Raw genomic sequence first — 19,859 nt, 5'->3', positions numbered from 1 at the left:
ACCTTTTTCGATGGATGTTTGAGGTGCACCATAGTTCTACATTATAAAGTTGTATCTTTATATAAACTTTTTCCCCACAATAGATATGCCTTATCACTTTGGAATAATTAAATATGGAAAAAGTTTATATAAGGTTGCAACCTTAAAATGTAGAATTACATATCCACCTCAAAAATCTATCGAAAAATGTTGTTTTCATATTGAAAAACCCTCTAATTGATCATCTCGATATCGAGATGTATGAATATGAAAAAAAAAAAAAAAAAAATATTGAGTACCAAAAATAGTGCATCTTACAACACATTATCTAGACAGTCCATTTTCAAGATTTTCATATGTTTATAGATCTACTTGATTTTAACCATTTTAGGAGTCTAAAATTTTATAATTAGATATGCAAATAGATTTTAAGATAAGCCTAATACTTTTTTACACCAACATTACATATTATGATAAAATTTGGAAGTACGCTTTTATTGGATTGTTTAGGGTTGCAACCTTAGAGAAACCACACCCATTAAATATTCACTCTTACAAACAGTTCAATATTGAAACACGACAAAATCCATAGGGGAACCTATAAAATTCTTTTAAAGTCTTAGCTTTGATTGCCTTCGGATCTTCAAGGTTAAAGCCCGCATATGATTTCGGATCATGATGGTTTGAAGTTATAATTTAAAGAATTTGCTTCAGAGCTTCAAGATCTCAAATCATTATATAAATAGTGACTTCGGATCTTATAGGTGTGGGCATTTTAATGAAAAATAAAATAAAAACTATCAATCTAACATACGACATACCCAGGGGATTTTTAAAATAAAGGAAAATTAGGGGGACATGAGCTCCAATTTCCCTTGCAAAAAACCAAAGTACACATCGTTGATCAGCTTGATTATTAAAAATTCATGCACTCCTCACAGGCGTACCAGCGCATTGAGAACCAAGCACACAGAATTGGTGTAGAACTGGGCAGAATTGTATAGAACTGGGAATGATTTGGTGCCAGGTTTAAAGAGATGATCATGCAAATAATGGGTCGAATCAGTCCAAGCATTTGAATGTTTTGTAGGTTCCTGGATGCTCGTTTTACCCGTATTCCCACCTCCTGCAGATCTGAATGATCAACTCAGTTAATATGCCTTAGAATATAGTATCACATTCTACGAAAAAAGGACTCAAAGAAATTGGCCTCACCATAGAAGAAATTTTCAGTTGGTAACCAAAATTAGTGTAATTGCAACTTTTGGTTCTCTCTCAAATTCTCCATAAATCTTGAAATGGCCAACGAGTCGTTACGGTCATCTCTACCAGATAACCATTCATCCTCCAAGTGTACATCAATGTCCCTACATGATCAGGTTGAGTAAAGATCACCAATGACTAAATTCAAGTACAAAAACTTAGGGGATAAAAAAGATCGCTAGATTTATATTTATGACGGGCAAAAAATATGATACATAAACATAGTTCCAGCAGTGATCATAAAATGACAAACCCTGTTACCTACCTCCTTAAGCTAAGAACCTGAAAATTTCTTCGGAGATAATCAGCATGCTTGGTAAGAGCTTCTTGTGCGTATGGTTTTCCAACTGTTCTAATTGAGGCAGCATTGAGCAAGTTTTCCAATGAGCCATGTTTCTTTAGGAGTTTCAGAGCTGTCTTTCTGCCAAATCCAGGAGCCACATGTTGAAGTCCAGGCACACCATCAACTTCATCACCCAATATGCAACCTAAACAAGTTCATTGAACATTAGATAGCATGAAGATCATCATTTACAATGGGAAACAATGAAAGACGGACATTATATATATATATATATATATATATATATATATATATATATAGAGAGAGAGAGAGAGAGAGAGAGAAGAGAGAGAGAGAGATGATTTTTGTTGACTCAGTTTTAAGTTCAGTTCACAGGGGTGGTAAAGAAAAGTCACAGGCATGCTGCATTACTTAATGGAGATATTCCCATATTTGCCATTGTAATGCACATCTCTTATCGACATACGTGGCGCAAGGAAAACCTAGAGGTGGTGCTAGTTCCAGACCAGGAGTAAATGCTCCTACCAGCGGGATCTCCTTGGCAATTTTTTGAGTTCCAATCCCATTTCTTGTTTTTTGGACACTTGGAAAGTAACTTCTGTTCTTTATTTTCAGATGTACAGGGCTCTACCACCCATTTTATTATACATTACTTAGACCTGCCTTTTTTGGAAGCTGTAATGAGCACCCATACTGTGGGCTGCCCGATTCCTTTTGTGTAACTCTTTTACATTCAATACTAGTTAACCTCTCAAAAAACTAAAAAAAAAAAACAAAGCTTATAGCATATTTTGTCTAATTTTTACAAATTACTGCTTAACATACTCTAATTCTTTCATTACAACTTGTCATTAGATACAGAAGCAGGAATATTTTGATGCATATCCTGATCTGCCAAGAGTAAGATATGTAAATACAACAAACCAAGGATATTTGAAAATACTTGAAAGGCACATCCAATTAGCATATGTGCTGTGATGTTTGAACAGTCCAAGAAAAAAATGTAAACAAATTTATATGTACACAGAAAGTAGGATCCACAGAGCAGATTCAGTATTTTTGCTTTAGGAAAAATATAATCAAACACTCAAGGGATAAGGGTAAACAAGTTCATATGAACAGAGAAGATAGGGTCCAATTCCTAAAGGTGATAAACTTGTCCTGCATACATCACAAAGTCGCATAATCCAATACTTACGGAGGCTTAAGTCAACACTTGGATCACAATTGTATTGAGCTAGGTAATGCTTCAAAGCATAGAATGACCAACGCCCAAATTCTGGCATGGGAATCACAATTTGCACATCCTCAGATATCAATTGCTTGAAATCTTTATCAGGTGATGCAACCACAACTCGCAATCCCCTTCGTAGGGCTTGATCAACAAGCGTAGCCACCACATCGTCAGCTTCAGAACCATTAATTTTGATCACCTGTACATTCAACCAGACGTTAACGGAACTTTACTCAAGAATATCCAGCAAATAGAAGTCAGACCTCTTGAGTATATTTTTTACCTGATTTAATATGCGAGAACATGTGGCCATACATTTAGAATATACATGTCATAAGCTCATGTTCCAAGGCAATTGATTTCATAAACTTCAGAATAAACAATAAGTATCCCACAACATGATGTTGTATACATTGATTTTGGACAGGACAAAATTTCCTATCTACTACTTGTTCAAAGATGTTTGGAAATAATTTCCACAGTATCCTGCATTCTGGAAATAATCTTTGTGTAGCAAATTATATGGTCATATAATTTCATCATATTTGGCTCACCATGGTGCCATGCAATATTTACGAGCAGCTTTACAATGCAATTTTAGTATGTGAATCATCTTCTCAATTTATAGTAGACTATATTCACTTTATAGATTTGCAGTATAAAGCACTTGCATCAGTTCACACGAGGTAGTCAATCCACAACTAGTGACCCACCCAAATCAAATCAACTCATCAGGTGTACATATCAGCATGCCATAAAGCCAACATGCAAAGGCACCGCCAAAAATTTATCTCAGTCATGTCGAACCATAATATAACTTAGTGGACTCACCTTTGACTAAGTTGTCAACTCATTAAATAAGTTGGCTGACGCCCTCTGTGACACAGTTGACTCAGCAATAAACTCATGCAAGAAGCTAATGCATTATAATCAACATGTCAATACAGTTCTGGTTAAATCAAGTTTGATCACACGGTTTACAAACCATGTTCATCTTAGTGACTCGCCTTGTCAGTTCAAGTCCCAAATTCATAGACTATGTAGTGATCACATAAGCTAAGACAAAAGTTTGGACTTTTAGATCAATTAAAATGGTTAATGATATTTTCTTAAATGATACATTGTTTATGCATACATAATACTCTAAGGCAGCACTCAAATTTCTAAAATATTATTTGTCTAAAATAATGAGCCAGCAGCGGAAGAAAAAAGCGAACTTCACCTACTGGCACATTGCACATTTGAAGGAGATTCATGATACATGCTGCAACATAATGCGAGTCAGAATCAGTTGCTCGACCAGATCTTTGATATATTGACGATAAGCCGGAAAACTTCCTCCTATGTGCTTTATAGGATGGCAATATTTGTCTTCGGTAGTCATTCCCGTTTTCCCCATCAAGAACCTGAATATATGAATAACAACCAAGATAAATAGCAAGAAGCAACAATTATATCATACACAAACCACTACCAGGCTGGAAGAAGAAGGTAATAGAATAAAAGAATCCCTTTAGATCTGTTACAAACGATACTGCCAACCTCAATTGTATCAACTAAAAAGATATCATGTTCTGGAGATTATACTCACATTAGACAACTTCCAAACAGATAATGGAGATACACTTCTCATTTTGAACATCAGAAGTTCTTGAAAACCAAATCTTAGCTAGGAACCAACAATAGATACAAGACTAAGGCTGCATGTTGCTCCTTTCCTGTGATAATTGGTCCATATTTACTAACAAAATTCCAATAAATCATTAAATCTCAATTAACAAGATCACATCAAATGATGGACCAAGTTGGATCCCCAACTGGAATTTCTGAATGAGAAAATATTAAATAAATTTATATAATGTATGCTTTAGATGGACCTCTTTCTCTAGTTTAGAAAATGACATAGTTAGCAGCTCAAAACTGGTTTCCATATATTCGACACGTGAATTGCTGCGGTATAAGTAGGAACACGTGAATCAGCAATGTGAGTTGGGTCAATAAATGAACAACTCTATGTTCATGTTCAATGCATCAAATAGATAGCCTTCTCAGTATAGTGAATAATGCAATGAGTTATTGATGGAATGCAGTAATTAAATCAATTCAATTCTCTAGAAAACAAACTTCAAATTTGTTGATACTTAACATGAGGGAAACTGTAATGCTCACCTTTGAAACTCTTTCAAATAATCCTGCTCGAGCATTTCAATTATAGTGGACAGAATTGGAATAATATATCAAACTACCATCCATAGTATCTTGTTGACCAGATAGACATGACTAAACAGAATTCATGCTGAAATCAGGCACTCCACCAAAAGGACAACTCAAGTATATGCCATCAGCTCCATGAACATGCAACCTTACATCCTCAACTTGAGAGGTAGAGAAAGTGTTGGGGAATTGACTTCAGACCCAAGGGAAGAGAGAGAGAGAGAGAATCCCTTGAAGAGAGAAACCTAGAGAGAGAAGAGAGACTCTGGAGAGAGAGAGAGATTGAAGAGAGTAAGAGTAAAACCTTCTTGAAGAAGAAATCAAAAACCTTCTTGAAGAAGAAATCCAAAGAGAGAGAAATAGCCTCTTGGAGAGGTGTAGAAAGTTTTTGTGTGAGAGAAAGCCCCAAATCAGCCATATCTCTTCTCAATCTTATATCCTTTGTGTAAAGAGAAGGAGAAGAAGAGTGTATTTTGAGAGGGTAAGTGTTATTTTCTAATTGATCCTTGTAACTTTCATTGTTTTTAGTGGAATCCAGGTCCCGGGACTCGCCTCGGCCAAGTTACTCCCGACTTAAAAAATAAAAATAAAGAACAAAAACAATAGTATATATTCAATAACCTCTCATCTTATAACGTCAAATGCAAAATGGCTTATTGGGTAGCTATGCCGCTCTCTTGATATGCCTCTTTGCCCGATAGGTCATGGGTCACACCCTTTTTGGAATCGCTCGTTCTTTGATCTCCTCAAGAAAGGGTTGAGTTTAAAAAAATGAGGCAGTGCTTGTGAGGGGGCTCCAACCCCCAACATAATGGGAAGTAAGCATGCATGCTACCGACAAGCATTTTGAACGATTTTGAGTTGAAATAGACATATTATTGTATATAAGATCTACATACATGGTGTACAGCCAACTCAGCAGAAACTAGCCGTAACTTGTCCAAGTCCAAGTGGACTCAGCCAATCCTGGAACATAGAGTGGAGTTGATCGTCACTCTCCAAGGACAGAGCCCATAGGGTGAACCACGTTCAATCTTGTGTGTCCGGTGCCCTCAGCCCTTCAGTAGGCCTAGTTTTTCAAGGGTAAGTTTTGTTACTTGTCAACTTACAAAGAAATAGAACCAAAAAAAAAAAAGAAACAAAAATTATCAACTGCTAGGGACATATTTTATATTTTGGCAAAGGACAAGGTCATTTACATTAAGGGACAATAGCATTTTACATCTGCAACTTCTAAGTAAAAGGAAAATTGAAGTATGAGAAAACTATAACTATTTTATGTACAAGAAAGGGTTTGCTGCTTGAAAACAGCCCAATAGATTTGAGGGGCTAAAATTAACTTAAGGAGAACTTTACTCCCACAAATTCTGACCAAAGTGGAAAAACAGAAGAGGGAAAAATAAATAAAAACCTTTACTTTAACTGAAAAGGGCCCTTCCAGGGTCTTTTTCCATAGTAGCTTCTCTTTAGCAAACGTGAGTCAAAGAATGGACCAAAGAGTCTATGGAACGTTCTAGCCACCATTATGGTGGTGAAATGTGCCAGAATGCTACGGGAGACAGCAGACCATCTTCTAGGACCAGAATACTACATAATAGAAACAAAATTCAGCACTCCTAGTTTTTATAAAGGCCACAGGAAAGAAATATTGCCATTTCCTTTTTAAAGGCAATATTGCACAACACATGCAAGAAAATCTGAGCGAATGTAACAAGATAGGAAAGTACATAATGCATGTGTAATATATAGGAAAGTGCTGACCATGTAAAATGTACATTAGTTATATCCCTTTACTATTGTATCACCATTATATATACAATAAAAGAACCACCACAATTGTGTGGGGCTCAATTTTTCTTTCAAGATGTTCCTCTCTCTAAAATTTCATTTTGGTATCAGATCCTTGTATTTAAGCCTTCTATATGTAAGTCATCCTCTACCAGAAATTATCTCTACGCACTAACTGTTTAGCAATCCAATTTCTATGCACTCCTACTTTTCCTTCCACCATTGATCAGCCAACGAATTTATCAAAGCCTCTCTTCATTTTTCCATTATTCGTTAAAGCATGCTTTCATCTCTCCTGTATTCCTTAAACCCTTTCTTCACTTCTCCATAAATTGTTATATTATCCAGCTTCATCGTTTTTACTTGGTCAATGACCTTTTCACTCTAAGAAAATTTTTGTCTTATCCAACTCCATACTCTCATCTTCAAAGCATTCTCATTTTTTTATTTTTTACTTTTTGTCACTTCATTGTTTTCCACAACCCATCTAAACCTCAAATACCTCTTCTCCCAATGCACAACTCATCCTCATCAAACAAGTGGCCTATCCATCCACCCTTGATGTAGGAAATTTTGTGTCTATTAAATTTATACATAACAACTATTTGTTATGGGAAACCCAAATGCTTTTGCTGATTGAGAGTCAGGAACCTTTTTGGATTCATTAATGATGCTTTCACTATACCAAGTCAAAAGATTTGCTCTCCTGATGGTAAGAGCGAAATCAAAAAACCCAGATTACATATCATGGCTGAAGTCATAGCGGGTTCTTAAAGCTTGGATCACAGGGACATTATCAAAAGAGTGTCTCTATCTTGTTGTTGTTCTTAAGACTTTTGCAGAAGTATGGAAATGTCTGAAGAATGCCTATGTAGATAATTCTCAAACAAGGAGTGCTGGATTTTGTTTCTATTGCTACATGACCGAATGGAGTCCCATGACACAGGTAACGACTGAAAAAAATATGCTACATGACCCAAAGAAATTCCATGACACAAGAAAACCGTCCACAGAATGCTGTAACTGAAAAGTTGAGCAATACAACCAAATGAAATCCAATGACACAGAAAACTGTTGAAAGAATCATGTGACATATCAAGGCGGCCAATATCACCACTTGGAGAATGGTGCAAACTCTAAATCCATCTTTATCCTGAGAAAGGTCTTGACCTTCGGAGAATGGGGAATCAGGACTAAGACAGAATTGAAAGAGTTAGAAGCATCCATTTGCTCCTATATAAGATCGCAAGACAGCCTCTATCAAGGTCTTCTCTCCCAATAATCTGTAAAAGAACACGTTCCTGGTCCATGTTTTTGAGCAGTTCTTACCCAAGACAGGCCCCTTTGGTTTGATGATAAATGGCGGCCCACTTTAGGTGGCTACCAAGGGAAGCGATTCCTAAAGAGTAAATCACTCTAAATAGGGATCAGGGTAAATGATATCACCCACAATGAGGTAATTTCAGAAAGGCGTGAAGAGCAAAGCCATATGTATTTAGATGGGATTATCACCTAATCAATGACAAAAGATTGGCTGTGGAAGAATTAGCTCAATTGCCGGCCAGATTACAATAAGTAAAATGGTGAACATGTGCAAAGTGGTAATTAAAAGCAAAAGGCCTATGATGGCAGAAAACAAAAATGGGGCAAATGGTACACGCGAAAGCAGAAATTAAAAGATTCACAGAACTTGCAAATGAAATGTTACATAAAGTTTCCCAACAAAAGAAAGGTTAAACACTATAAAGGGCAGCAAGAGTAGTGATTGAAAAAAAGCTAATAGATCTTAAAGTCAAGTTCAACAATCTCCAATCAGGAATTGAGGTCAATCAGAAATTAAAACCATTCGCAAGAGAAACAACTTCGAGAAAATCAACGGGCCAACTATGCTCAACTTGGTATGGAATTCGATGCTCATAAGGAGGTTGTAAAAACCAAGTCTTTTCTGGATGAGGGAGAACAATATTTAAAAGGATTTGCGAAAAGAATAAAGCAACTTACAAAGTTGTAAAGATCATCGGATAAATTGGGTAGGTGAACGACCAGCTGAGGAAATTTATTTACGTCTTTATTAGTTTAACCGTCTATCCCAATATGGATTGGACCCTTTCATTTTATTTTTTTTTAATTTCCAATTCATTTTGAATATCCCTCTGAAGGGACCATTTCATTGCATTGGTTCTCGCCTAGCCATCTCACTACAGGATTGAAAGGCTGAAAGAGAATCATGATATCAAGACTGCTTTTCTAGTTGGTTATGTAAAAGATAAATTCACTAGCAGTCCTTTAATGCGTCTGTTCGGTCATGTATTGTTGGAAGAATGTTCCCTGCAGTTAGTCTGAAAAGAAAGTGTTTAGCATAACTACTAATGTAGAAAGAAAATCAAATTTTGGCTCACTATTTTGGCTATTTCATTTTAGTCCTAATACATCTCGGGGTTTTTACCCTACAGGAGATTAAATTTAGGGAAATCTTCAAAATGCTTGTCCAAAAGCCACTAGAAATCTAGACTAAAGTGTAGAGAACGACAGATTCCACAATCCCAGAAATATCCACTTCTCAATTAGTGTAACAATGTTACACTAGCCCAAGACTCACAAGCAAAAAGAAAGAAGAAGAAGAAGAAGAACCAAGATGAGATGGAAGAAAAACTTGCATTCAAAAAACTGAAAATGGAGTACAATAAGGTGTTACACTTGACACACAAGATAACCACATTTCCCACCACACACCTGTTTTTGAAATAGAGGTTCCTACAACTAAAATTAAACTTACCCATTTACAACAACTATTTTTTTACAGCAATAACTACCTATTTAAAAAAAAAACTACCAACCACCTATTAGTTCTACAACTTCCCATTACACAAGATTACAAATAACACTCAGTACATCACTCCAAATAAAATAAAATAAAATAAAAGCTAACATAGTTTCTAGAAAATACACTTCAAAAATTTTAACACTCCCCCTTAAAGTGATTTTCTAGAAATAAGACCAATCTTAGCTCTAATAAACTCAAATGAGCCTTTGGATAGTGACTTGGTGAAAATGTCGGCAATATTGTCATTGCTTCGCGCCTACACAACTTCAATTGTTCCATTTAGCACTTTCTCACGAATGAAATGATGCTCAATTTCAATATGCTTGGTTCGTGCGTGACAAACTGGATTTGTTGCACGCTTGAGAGCACATTGGCTGTCACAATGAATGATAGTTGGCTTTTTAATTGGTGAATAAACATCATCGATCAACCGCCGTAGCCACACACATTCTTGTGCAGCAAGAGAAGCAACCTTCTATTCTGCCTCCGTTGTAGAGAGAGACACTGAATCTTGCTTTTTGCTACACCATGAAACACATACTGAGCCACATGAGAAAACATAACCTGATGTAGACTTGCGGTCATCTAAATCACCACCAAAATCAGCATCAGAAAATCCATTCAATTTAAATCTAACTCCCTTCTTGAACATAAAGCCCATATCAAGAGTGAAGAATACATATTTCAAAATACGTTTTGCTACCTCCAAGTGTGGTTTACATGGGGCTTGCATATAACGACTGACCAGCCCAACAGAAACTGCAATATCAAAGTCTTGTAATAGTCAAGCATATGAGACTACCAACAAGAGCACGATAAGGTCAAGGATCTGGAAGAAGCTTGTCTTCTTCACAACTTAACTTTATGTTAACATCAAGAGGGGTGGAACACCGCTTGCTTTGGTTCAAACCAAACTTGAAAACAACTTTTTCAGCATAGCCCTTTTAAGAAACAAGTGTTCCATCCTTCAAATTTTCCACTTCCAAGCCAAGGAAGTGACTAGACTCGCCGAAATCTTTCATTTCAAACCAGATAGAAAGTTCAGCCCGAAGCTTTACAATTTCTCCATCATCCTTGCCAGTAATTATCAGGTCATCTACATACAAAAGAACAATCACATGCAATCCTCCTTGCTTCTTAACAAACAAGCTACAATCTGAGTTAGAAGCAAAATAATTGCAAAATTGTAAATATTCAGCAATCTTACCATACCACGCTCTAGGGGCTTGCTTTAGCCCATAAAGAGCCTTCTTAAGTTTGCAAACATACCCCAGATGACTATGAGATACATAACCAAGTGGTTGGTCCATGTAGATATCTTTAACAATCTCACCATATAAAAAGGCATTTTTAACATCAAGCTGCCATAACTTCCATCCATAGCAAGCTGCCAAAGAAATTAAAACCCTCACAGAAGTCATTTTTGCAACAAGACTGAAGATCTCCTCATAATCATCCCCGCACTTTTGAGAGAAACCTCTAGCAACAAGCCTTGCCTTAAATCTATCCACACTTCCATCTGCCTTAGGCTTAATTTTGTACACCCACTTACATGTTATAGGCTTCACAACCTTGGGTTTAGGCCCAAGATCCCAAGTTTGATTTTTTATGAGAGTATGCATCTCCTCATCCATTGCAGAATCCCATTCTTTGATGCCTCTTGCTTCATAGAAACAAGAAGGCTCACAATCATCAATAGGGTTAGCATAAAAACATGAATGCACACTTACAAAATTTCCGTCCTTATAACGAGCAGGCAAAACAATCTGCCTCTTAGACCTCCTTAGAGGTATTGCACTTTCCACATCCTTGGCAATATTATGACTGGATTGTTGCTCATGCATTTCATGACAGTCAACTCTACTCCCCCTATCACATTGCTCCCCCATAGATGAAGAAGAAGAACCAACAGTCAATATTGGAGCATTTGGAGTTGTAGGTAAACTAACTTCCTTTTGCTTCTCATCACAAACTTGAGTGTTATCGCGAACGCTCCCCATGGAAGCACCAAGAACCAACAGTCAATATTGGAGCATTTGGAGTTGTAGGTAAACTAACTTCCTTTTGCTTCTCATCACAAACTTGAGTGTTATTACGAACACTCCCCATGGAAGTACCATTCATTTTATAATATAAAGATACCTCATCAAATATTACATCCCTAGAAATTGTAAAATTATGAGTTTCTGGATCCATGCACTTCCATCCTTTCTTCCTTTCGTCATAACCACTGAAAATGCATTTCTTTGCCTTAGCATCCAACTTGGTTCTTTCTGCATCCGGCACATGAACATAGAAAATTGAACCAAAAACTTTGAAATATTTGACATTAGGCTTCTCCCCAAACATCATTTCATAAGGGGTCTTCATATTAACCGGACTACGAGGCACCCGGTTAATCACACAAGTTGCACATGCCATACCCTTTGCCCATAAGGCTTTAGGTAAATTCTTTCCTTGACGCCAACTTTTGCATGTTTCTATAATGTGCCTAATCTTTCTTTCAGCCATACCATTTTGCTGTGGTGTGTAGGCACAAGAAAGCTCCCTTTTAATGGCATGTATACGGCAAAATGAAGAGAAGTTATTAGAGTTAAACTCCCCCCGATATCAGTCCTCAACCTCTTAATCTTCATGTTTAGAATACCTTCAACAATCATCTTAAACTCCTTGAATTTTGTAAAGTCATCAACAAACAATACCATGTAGCAAAAACCCGAATATGAAGGTGTAACACAAGGTCCCATCAAATTACTATGGATGAGCACCCATGGGGCCTTGCACTTTGAAAAGGACTTGTCAAATGGAAGACGATGTGCCTTACCATATTGACACCCTTCACATAGTTCATCTTTACCAAATGTACTCAGTTTAGGCAATCCATTTACTAAATTTTTCAGCACCATAACTTTCAATTTGTCCATGCTAAGATGCTCCAATCTAGCATGCCAAATTGAGCCCCACCATTTGTACTCATTTTATCAACATATGACATGGTAGATGATAAAACAAACAAATCTTTAACTATCTTACCAGTATGAACAACATCCGCCTTCAAACTTGTAATGTTCCTTAGGAAATTCACGTCTTTAGGCCCAAATAGAACATATTGCCCCAAATCCACAGCATTGTCAACAGAGAAAGGTTCGTCTTCATACCCGGTACTTGGAACACACTCTTTAAGTGTGATGCAATCATCATCCCTATTAATAGTGACGACTCCTTCTTTTTTCACAAGATGAATGGAATTATTAGCAGTAATGATAGTATTAATGATAGTATCATTGCCATTGTAATCTCGAAAGCTTGAGAACCGGAATCTATGATCCAATCATCCTCAAAATTAATAGAGGCTAATGCTTCAATTGTTGTGGTACCAGCCAAGAAACACTTTCCCCATTCCTCATCACAATTTGGTCCACTTTCGTTCTTGGCTACATTTCCACCTTTCAATTTAACACAACAGTTCTTTTTTATGTGTCCAAGTTTACCACACCGATAACACTTGACATATTCCTGGTTTCCATCACCTCTACCGGACGATTTTCCATCATCATGATCATTGGAACCTTTACTTCTATCTTTCTCCTTGTGAGAATATTTGTTGCCACTAGTAAACAAGGCATCTCCATCACTTCCCGAAATTGAAAATCCAGCCATTTGACAGGCCAAAGATTCTTGTGAAGTAAGAAGATTCTCAAACTCTACTAAGGATGGCTGCCCAGCCCACCCTTGAATAGAAGTGACATAGGGAGTATACTCCCTCTTTAGACCATGAATGATGTGCCGCTTCATTCGTGCCTCCGAAATGGGTTCTTTCGAATCAAGAAGAGGAATCTCCGAACAAAGATTCTTGATCTTCAAAAAGAATTGGGAAATGGAAAGATCACCTTGAGTTGAGTTAGCCAACTCATTCTCCAACAATTGCAATCGAGCCACTTCTTTCCTATTGAATAACCCATCAAGAGTAGTCCAAATATCACAAGCCGATTCGTAGTTCACAATATGATCAAATAGACTCTGAGAAATAGATCTCTTCAAGATGGACTCAGCCCTTGCATTCGTTACCCTCCATTTTTTGAATGCATCAATATTTCCTGTGTTAGGAGCATCCTTATCATTTCCACCAACCACTTCCCATAAGTCTTCACCAACAAGGTAAGACTCCATACATGACCTCCATATCTTATAGTTTGATTGGTTGAGCAACTCAATGCTAAAACCATTCATCCTTCCACCCGAATTCATCTTAAGAAAAAAATCAGTCTTCTTCACCAAGGGAGTCAAGACCACATAACCACCACCCTTGTGGCTCTAATACCATGTAGAGAATGACGGATTCCACAATCCCAGAAATATCGGCTTCTCAATTAGTGTAACAATATTACACTAGCCTAAGACTCACAAGCAAATAGAAAGAAGAAGAAGAAGCACCGAGATGAGATGGAAGAAAAACTTCAATTCAAAAAACTGAAAATGGTGTACAATAAGGTGTTACACTTGACACACAAGATAACCACATTTCCCACCACACACTTCTTTTTGAAATAGAGGTTCCTACAACTAAATTAAACTACCCATTTACAACAACTATTTTTTACAGCAATAAATACCTATTTTTAAAAAACAAAAAAAATAAAAAAAACTACCAACCACCTATTAGTTCTACAATTTCCCATTACACAAGATTACAAGTAACACTCACTACATCACTCCAAATAAAATAAAATAAAATAAAAGCTACCATAATTTCTAGAAAATACACTTTAAAAATTTTAACATAAAGTGCATTTCCCTGAATTCCACCTGCAACAGCTACTGGCTGAAAAGTTCGATTAACAAACAAATTCCAGCTAGTTGGACCTATGCTAATGTTATCCAACAAACCATCTCTAACAGTAGTAACTCATCAGACATATATATGAGGGAAAACGAGAGACCCTCTAGAACCAAAACCCTAAACCTGCAACACTAAAGTTAGTATCCTGTAAGGAAGAAACTCTAAAATGTACCAGAATCAGAATCTCATTTTCCCCAAAGCGGGCCATCATCATCGAACCAAAGTGGCCTGTCTTAGGGCACAAAGAACTACCCCAAATCATGCACCAGGAATGTATACTCCCAGGATCATTGAGAAAGAAGACCTCAAAGAGGCAGTCTTATAATCTAGATAGGAGCACATGGATGCTCCGAAATCTTTCAACCCTATTCAAGTCTTGGTATTCCATTCTCAAAGGGCGTGTTTGATAACAGCAAGTGTCTTTCTGGAAGTTTAGAACTTCTTAATACTGTTCAAGTTTCGTGTTTGGTAAAAAATTTAACTTCAAACAAAACTTCAAGGAACTGTTCAAGTTCTAATCTTGCTTTAAATTTGGAACTATTTTTTTATGAACAACCCCCCCCCCCCCATATATAAAATGTATATATTTAATTGTATAATATACAATATAATTTATTGTATAATATATAACATATTTTATTATATATTATATTTTATTTATAATATTATATAATAAAAATATATACAATGTATAATATATTATATTATTTTATATAAATATATATTATTTTATAAAAATAAATATATATATTTATATATTATATAATAAAAAAAAAGTACAATATTATGTTATACATACATATATATATATATATATATATATAGATATTATAATATTATTTTATGTATATTATATAATAAAAATAAAGATTAATAAAATAATTCACTATATAATATATATTATATAATACAAATATATATCAATAAAATAAATATAAAATACACTATATTATATTTTGAATTACGTTATATATGATATATGTATATATTTTATTGTATAATATATAATATACTTTTTTGTATAATATATTATATATTTCATTATATATCATATTTTATTTATATAATAGATATTTATAATATTATATAATAAAAATATATATTAATAGAATAAATATAAAATACAATGTATAATATACTATATTATTTTATATAAATATATATTATATAATAAAATAAAATAAAAAACATTATTATGTTATATATATTATACATTTATGTAATATAAAATATTTCATTATATAATATACATTATATATTATATAATAAAATAAATATAAAATACACTATATTATATATGGAAAAAGATGGGATTAGCCCACTAGCTCATATGAACATATGAGACTAACGGCCCAGATTGAATCTGGGCCGATCTGACGATCACGGATGTCTGGTAGTACTTGAATTTTATTTATTTTTCTACAGATCCAAATCACTTGAAATTTTAGCTGTGTGTTATTCTCATCAAGGCGCACCTGATAAAAATATAAAAAGAAAAAATTATTCTCCAAAAAATGACCAAAATACCCCCCGAAACATTTTGGGGGTATTTTGATCAAGTTTTTTGTGTAAAATATTTTTTTGATATTTTTCTAAGATTCACATATTTTGATGAACATACGCCTAAAATTTAAAGTGATTTAGATTTGTAAAAAAAAAACTAAAATTCAAACACTACCAGACATCTGTGATCGTCAGATCGGCCCAGATTCAATCTCGGACGTTGGGCTCATATGTTCATATGAGCTAGTAGGCTAATCCCATCTTTTCCCATTATATACTATACTATGTTATATGTATTATATAAAATATATATTTATGTAATATAAGATACTTTCATATATATATATATATATATATATATATATATTAAAAATAAATATAAAATACAGTATATTATATATTATAGTATGTTATAAATATTATAAAAGATAATAGATATTTATAATATTATATAATAAAAATATTTATTAATAGAATAAATATAAAATACAATGTACAATATACTATATTATTTTATGTAAATATATAATAATAAAATAAATACAAAGTACATTATTATGTTATATAGTATAAATCTATGTAATATAATATATTTTATTATATAATATATTATATATTATATAATAAAATATATATAAAATACACTATATTATATATTATATAAAACATATATTTATATATTTTATATTTATGTAATATAAGATATTTTCATATATATATATATATTAAAAATAAATATAAAATACAGAATATCATATATTATAGTATGTCATAAATATTATATATTTATATTTAAATTATTATCAATGTAAATATAAATATAAGATATTTACCATATATCCCAGGAGTTATCAAACACAGAAACTATGAACATCTTAACTTCCCAGGGAAGTTATCAAACACAGAAACCATGAACTTCTTAAGTAACTTCTAAGTTACAGTTCTTCAGGAGCTTCCAACTTACAATTCGTGAACTTGCTTCCGGTTATCAAACAAGCCCTAAAATTCATGGTCTTCCTTAGGGTGCATATGGACCTAGAGTTATCAAACACAGAAACTGTGAACATCTTAACTTCCCAGGGAGGTTATCAAACACAGAAACCATGAACTTCTTAAGTAACTTCTAAGTTACAGTTCTTCAAGAACTTCCAACTTACAGTTCATGAACTTGCTTCCGGTTATCAAACAAGCCCTAAAATTCATGGTCTTCCTTAGGGTGCATATGGACCTAGAGCACCATTCTCCAAGTGGTGCCTTTTTATCAACTTGACGCAGTATATAATAGAATTCTTTCAGCAATTTCCTGTGTCATAAGACTCCAATCGGACATATAGTAATCTGGTGCCAGAAGGCAGTACAATTTCTTTCACGGAGTTTTGAAATAGTCAACCACCAGAATGGTGGACAGAACACAGTCATACACATTTTGAACCCATACTCCTTAGGTTTCTTCTCTCATCATTCCGATCTTCTCTATTCCTCCATTACGTATTCCTAGTGAGGAAATCCAGGGAGAAATTCTTATTTATAAGGCTATGTTCCATTTCAAAGTCAAACAAAAAGAAGTGTGCTTGCCACCTGGAAAATATTTGGGTTGTCGCGAAATCTATGGCATCCTTCCCCAATATCCCCATAGAGGCTTGCAGTCAGAACTGAGTGTAAGCTTAACAATAAATAACAATTTCTTCTTCAACCAAGGGCAGTGTCATAGGTATCTTAGGAAACATCTTTCTTTGGCATCTACCATGTGATATGCGCCAATTAGACAATTCATGGCTATAGGTTTATTCTCTCGTGCCCTTGAGCTCAGAAGACAACTCTTCCTCAAGCATTGGCATCACATGGTAATCATGGTTGGCTGGTAACATGTGTAACGAAAATAAACCCCCAAGGGAAAATTGGTATACCATTGATCATTAGTTAAAATAAAAAATAAAAAGAAGTTAGTATTCAGTTGGTATTAGTAAACAAAAATGTTTTTTGGTCTGAAGAAACAAAGTAAAAAGGAGTCAAATAGATAATGTACCAGAAAAATGTTGTCTGAAAAGAACTGGAAGAGTCTTTGTCCCACAAAGATGTAGGTTAAAAGGACCGTTATTGTGCACTTTTCTGTGCTTTTTAGTCAAAAAAGAGGGCAGGTATTAAATTTCAAGCCAAACAATAAAATTCCAGTTTAATGTAAGTAATCAAAAGCTAAACGAATTCAAAATTCCATTCCACCAATGTATTGCCAATTAAACAGATATATAGCTAAATATAGTGGTAACAACTAGGAATTTATATTCAGAGTTTTACATTTCCACTCCATATTCGATGACAAGCTGTCTTCTCTTTACTTAAGCTCATTTAGCACTGCATGCAGGCATATTGATAGCTGAACAAAAAATAATCACACACTTTTACCATAGTGTCAGGTTTCAGCGTAAATTTGGATTCACCCTTTGCAGAACCCAAATTTGTTGATATCGGAAATTAAATGTTGGTCACTGCACCACCTTCAAACTGTAATATTATCTGAATTTGATCCTGAGTCTCGAAATATAATTTTCTACACTCGTCCAACATAAGACAATTTCAGGTAGTCCTCTGGAAATTTAGATAAATAAGCAGCTGAAATTCTGTCAAAATTTGTCTTTGTTTTGAAACCTTCCCATAAAAAACAACTTATTTGGTTCGTATCACATTCAAATGGCAATCGAAAACACTTTAATCAACAAAACCCAAATTTTAAGAAACCAACCCAGAAAAAAGCATCAGATAAACAGTCATGGACAAATCAGAAATCAAAATCTTTATATACAAATTATACAGCATTTCTTGCCCATTTACCTCCCCAATTCTCTACAGACAATATCTACCCAAAAAAAAATATCTCAACAGACAATAAATAGTAAATGCAGTAAAACGGAATTTACTACCAATCGCCAAGCAAACTTAAGCAATCCTAAAAGATGAGAGAGAAAGACAGAGAGAGAGAGAGGAGGTGGTGGCTTCAAAAGCTTACAGCGATGACAGGGTCTTGATGACTGACATCTGAGAAGAACAAATGCATCCACTGAGCAAAGGAAGAGGGGCTTGGCTCACTCCCTTTATAGCAAAGAGGATTCACGTCTAAAAAGAAGGCCCTTTTCCTCCTTTTGCTATTATTTCCCTTTCTCTCACTCTCTTCATCAGATTTCAGAGCTCCGCCATCTTGGGTGGCTCTGATGAAGCCCCCTGACCAATGTTTTCTCCATGGACAATGCGAAATGCTTTGATTGTGAAATCCTGAGCATGAACCCAATTTAAAACTCTTCTTCTTCAATTGGGTCGCAAGCCTTTCTGTAAAAAAGCAAGAGGGGAACACCAAATTCACCACCTCTCCCATTTTTCTCAATCAAAACATGAACTCACCATCAAGTTCCTGGATTTAACTCATGTAAGTGGACCCTTTGTTCCTGGATTTAACTCATGTAAGTCGACTCCGTATTTCTGTTAATTCATGGTTCTTTTTTCTCCTCAATGACGATATAGTTTTGTGCTCCTCGCCGGTACAATATAATCCTTGTGGTCGTCAAATCATTCACGACCGTCTTAATAATAGCTTGGACGGTGGGGATTGTATACAAACACCATTTACTTTTACTGTGGGGTGACGATTACTTATTACATCCGATGTGAAATCCAAGAGGGTCATCAAATTGGAAAACAATTTTTTTGAACTTGATGTGAAATCTAATAGCATCATTAAATTGGAATAAATTTCTTTTGAATTTTGAGCTTGATCAATAAAATAGATGTGAAATCTAATAGCATCATTAAATTGGAATAAATTTCTTTTGAATTTTGAGCTTGATCAATAAAATAGATGCAGCCACCTTTGTATAAAAAATAAAGTCTCATTATGTGCTTTCCCTTGAGGCAAATGGGT

At 34.8% G+C, this 19,859-nt stretch overlaps 1 protein-coding gene across 2 annotated transcripts; it reads right to left on the bottom strand.

The window, feature by feature from the left end:
• Positions 1–692: 692 nt before the first annotated feature.
• On the bottom strand, positions 693–19,332 carry LOC18449113 (5'-3' exonuclease family protein). 2 transcript variants are annotated; one of them, XM_011630576.3, is made up of 6 exons: positions 18,954–19,332; positions 4,007–4,186; positions 2,745–2,979; positions 1,508–1,730; positions 1,195–1,346; positions 693–1,113 (listed from the first exon to the last, which is right to left on the bottom strand). In XM_011630576.3, exons 1-5 carry the CDS (start codon positions 19,314–19,316, stop codon positions 1,226–1,228), a joined length of 1,122 nt encoding a protein of 373 aa, XP_011628878.1. In that variant the 5' UTR covers positions 19,317–19,332; the 3' UTR covers positions 693–1,113; positions 1,195–1,225. The 2 variants fall into 2 exon arrangements, with proteins under 2 accessions (XP_011628878.1, XP_011628879.1); XM_011630577.3 differs by having other exon boundaries at positions 693–1,105.
• Positions 19,333–19,859: the final 527 nt, after the last annotated feature.

This window comes from Amborella trichopoda, chromosome 11 (assembly GCF_054954075.1).
Source record: "Amborella trichopoda isolate Santa Cruz 75 chromosome 11, AtrichopodaSantaCruz75HAP2 v2.0, whole genome shotgun sequence".
In the NCBI taxonomy this organism is placed as follows: Eukaryota; Viridiplantae; Streptophyta; class Magnoliopsida; order Amborellales; family Amborellaceae; genus Amborella; species Amborella trichopoda.
Note: the sequence above shows the minus strand (reverse complement) of the source record. Positions and strands in the feature narration are given on the sequence as shown.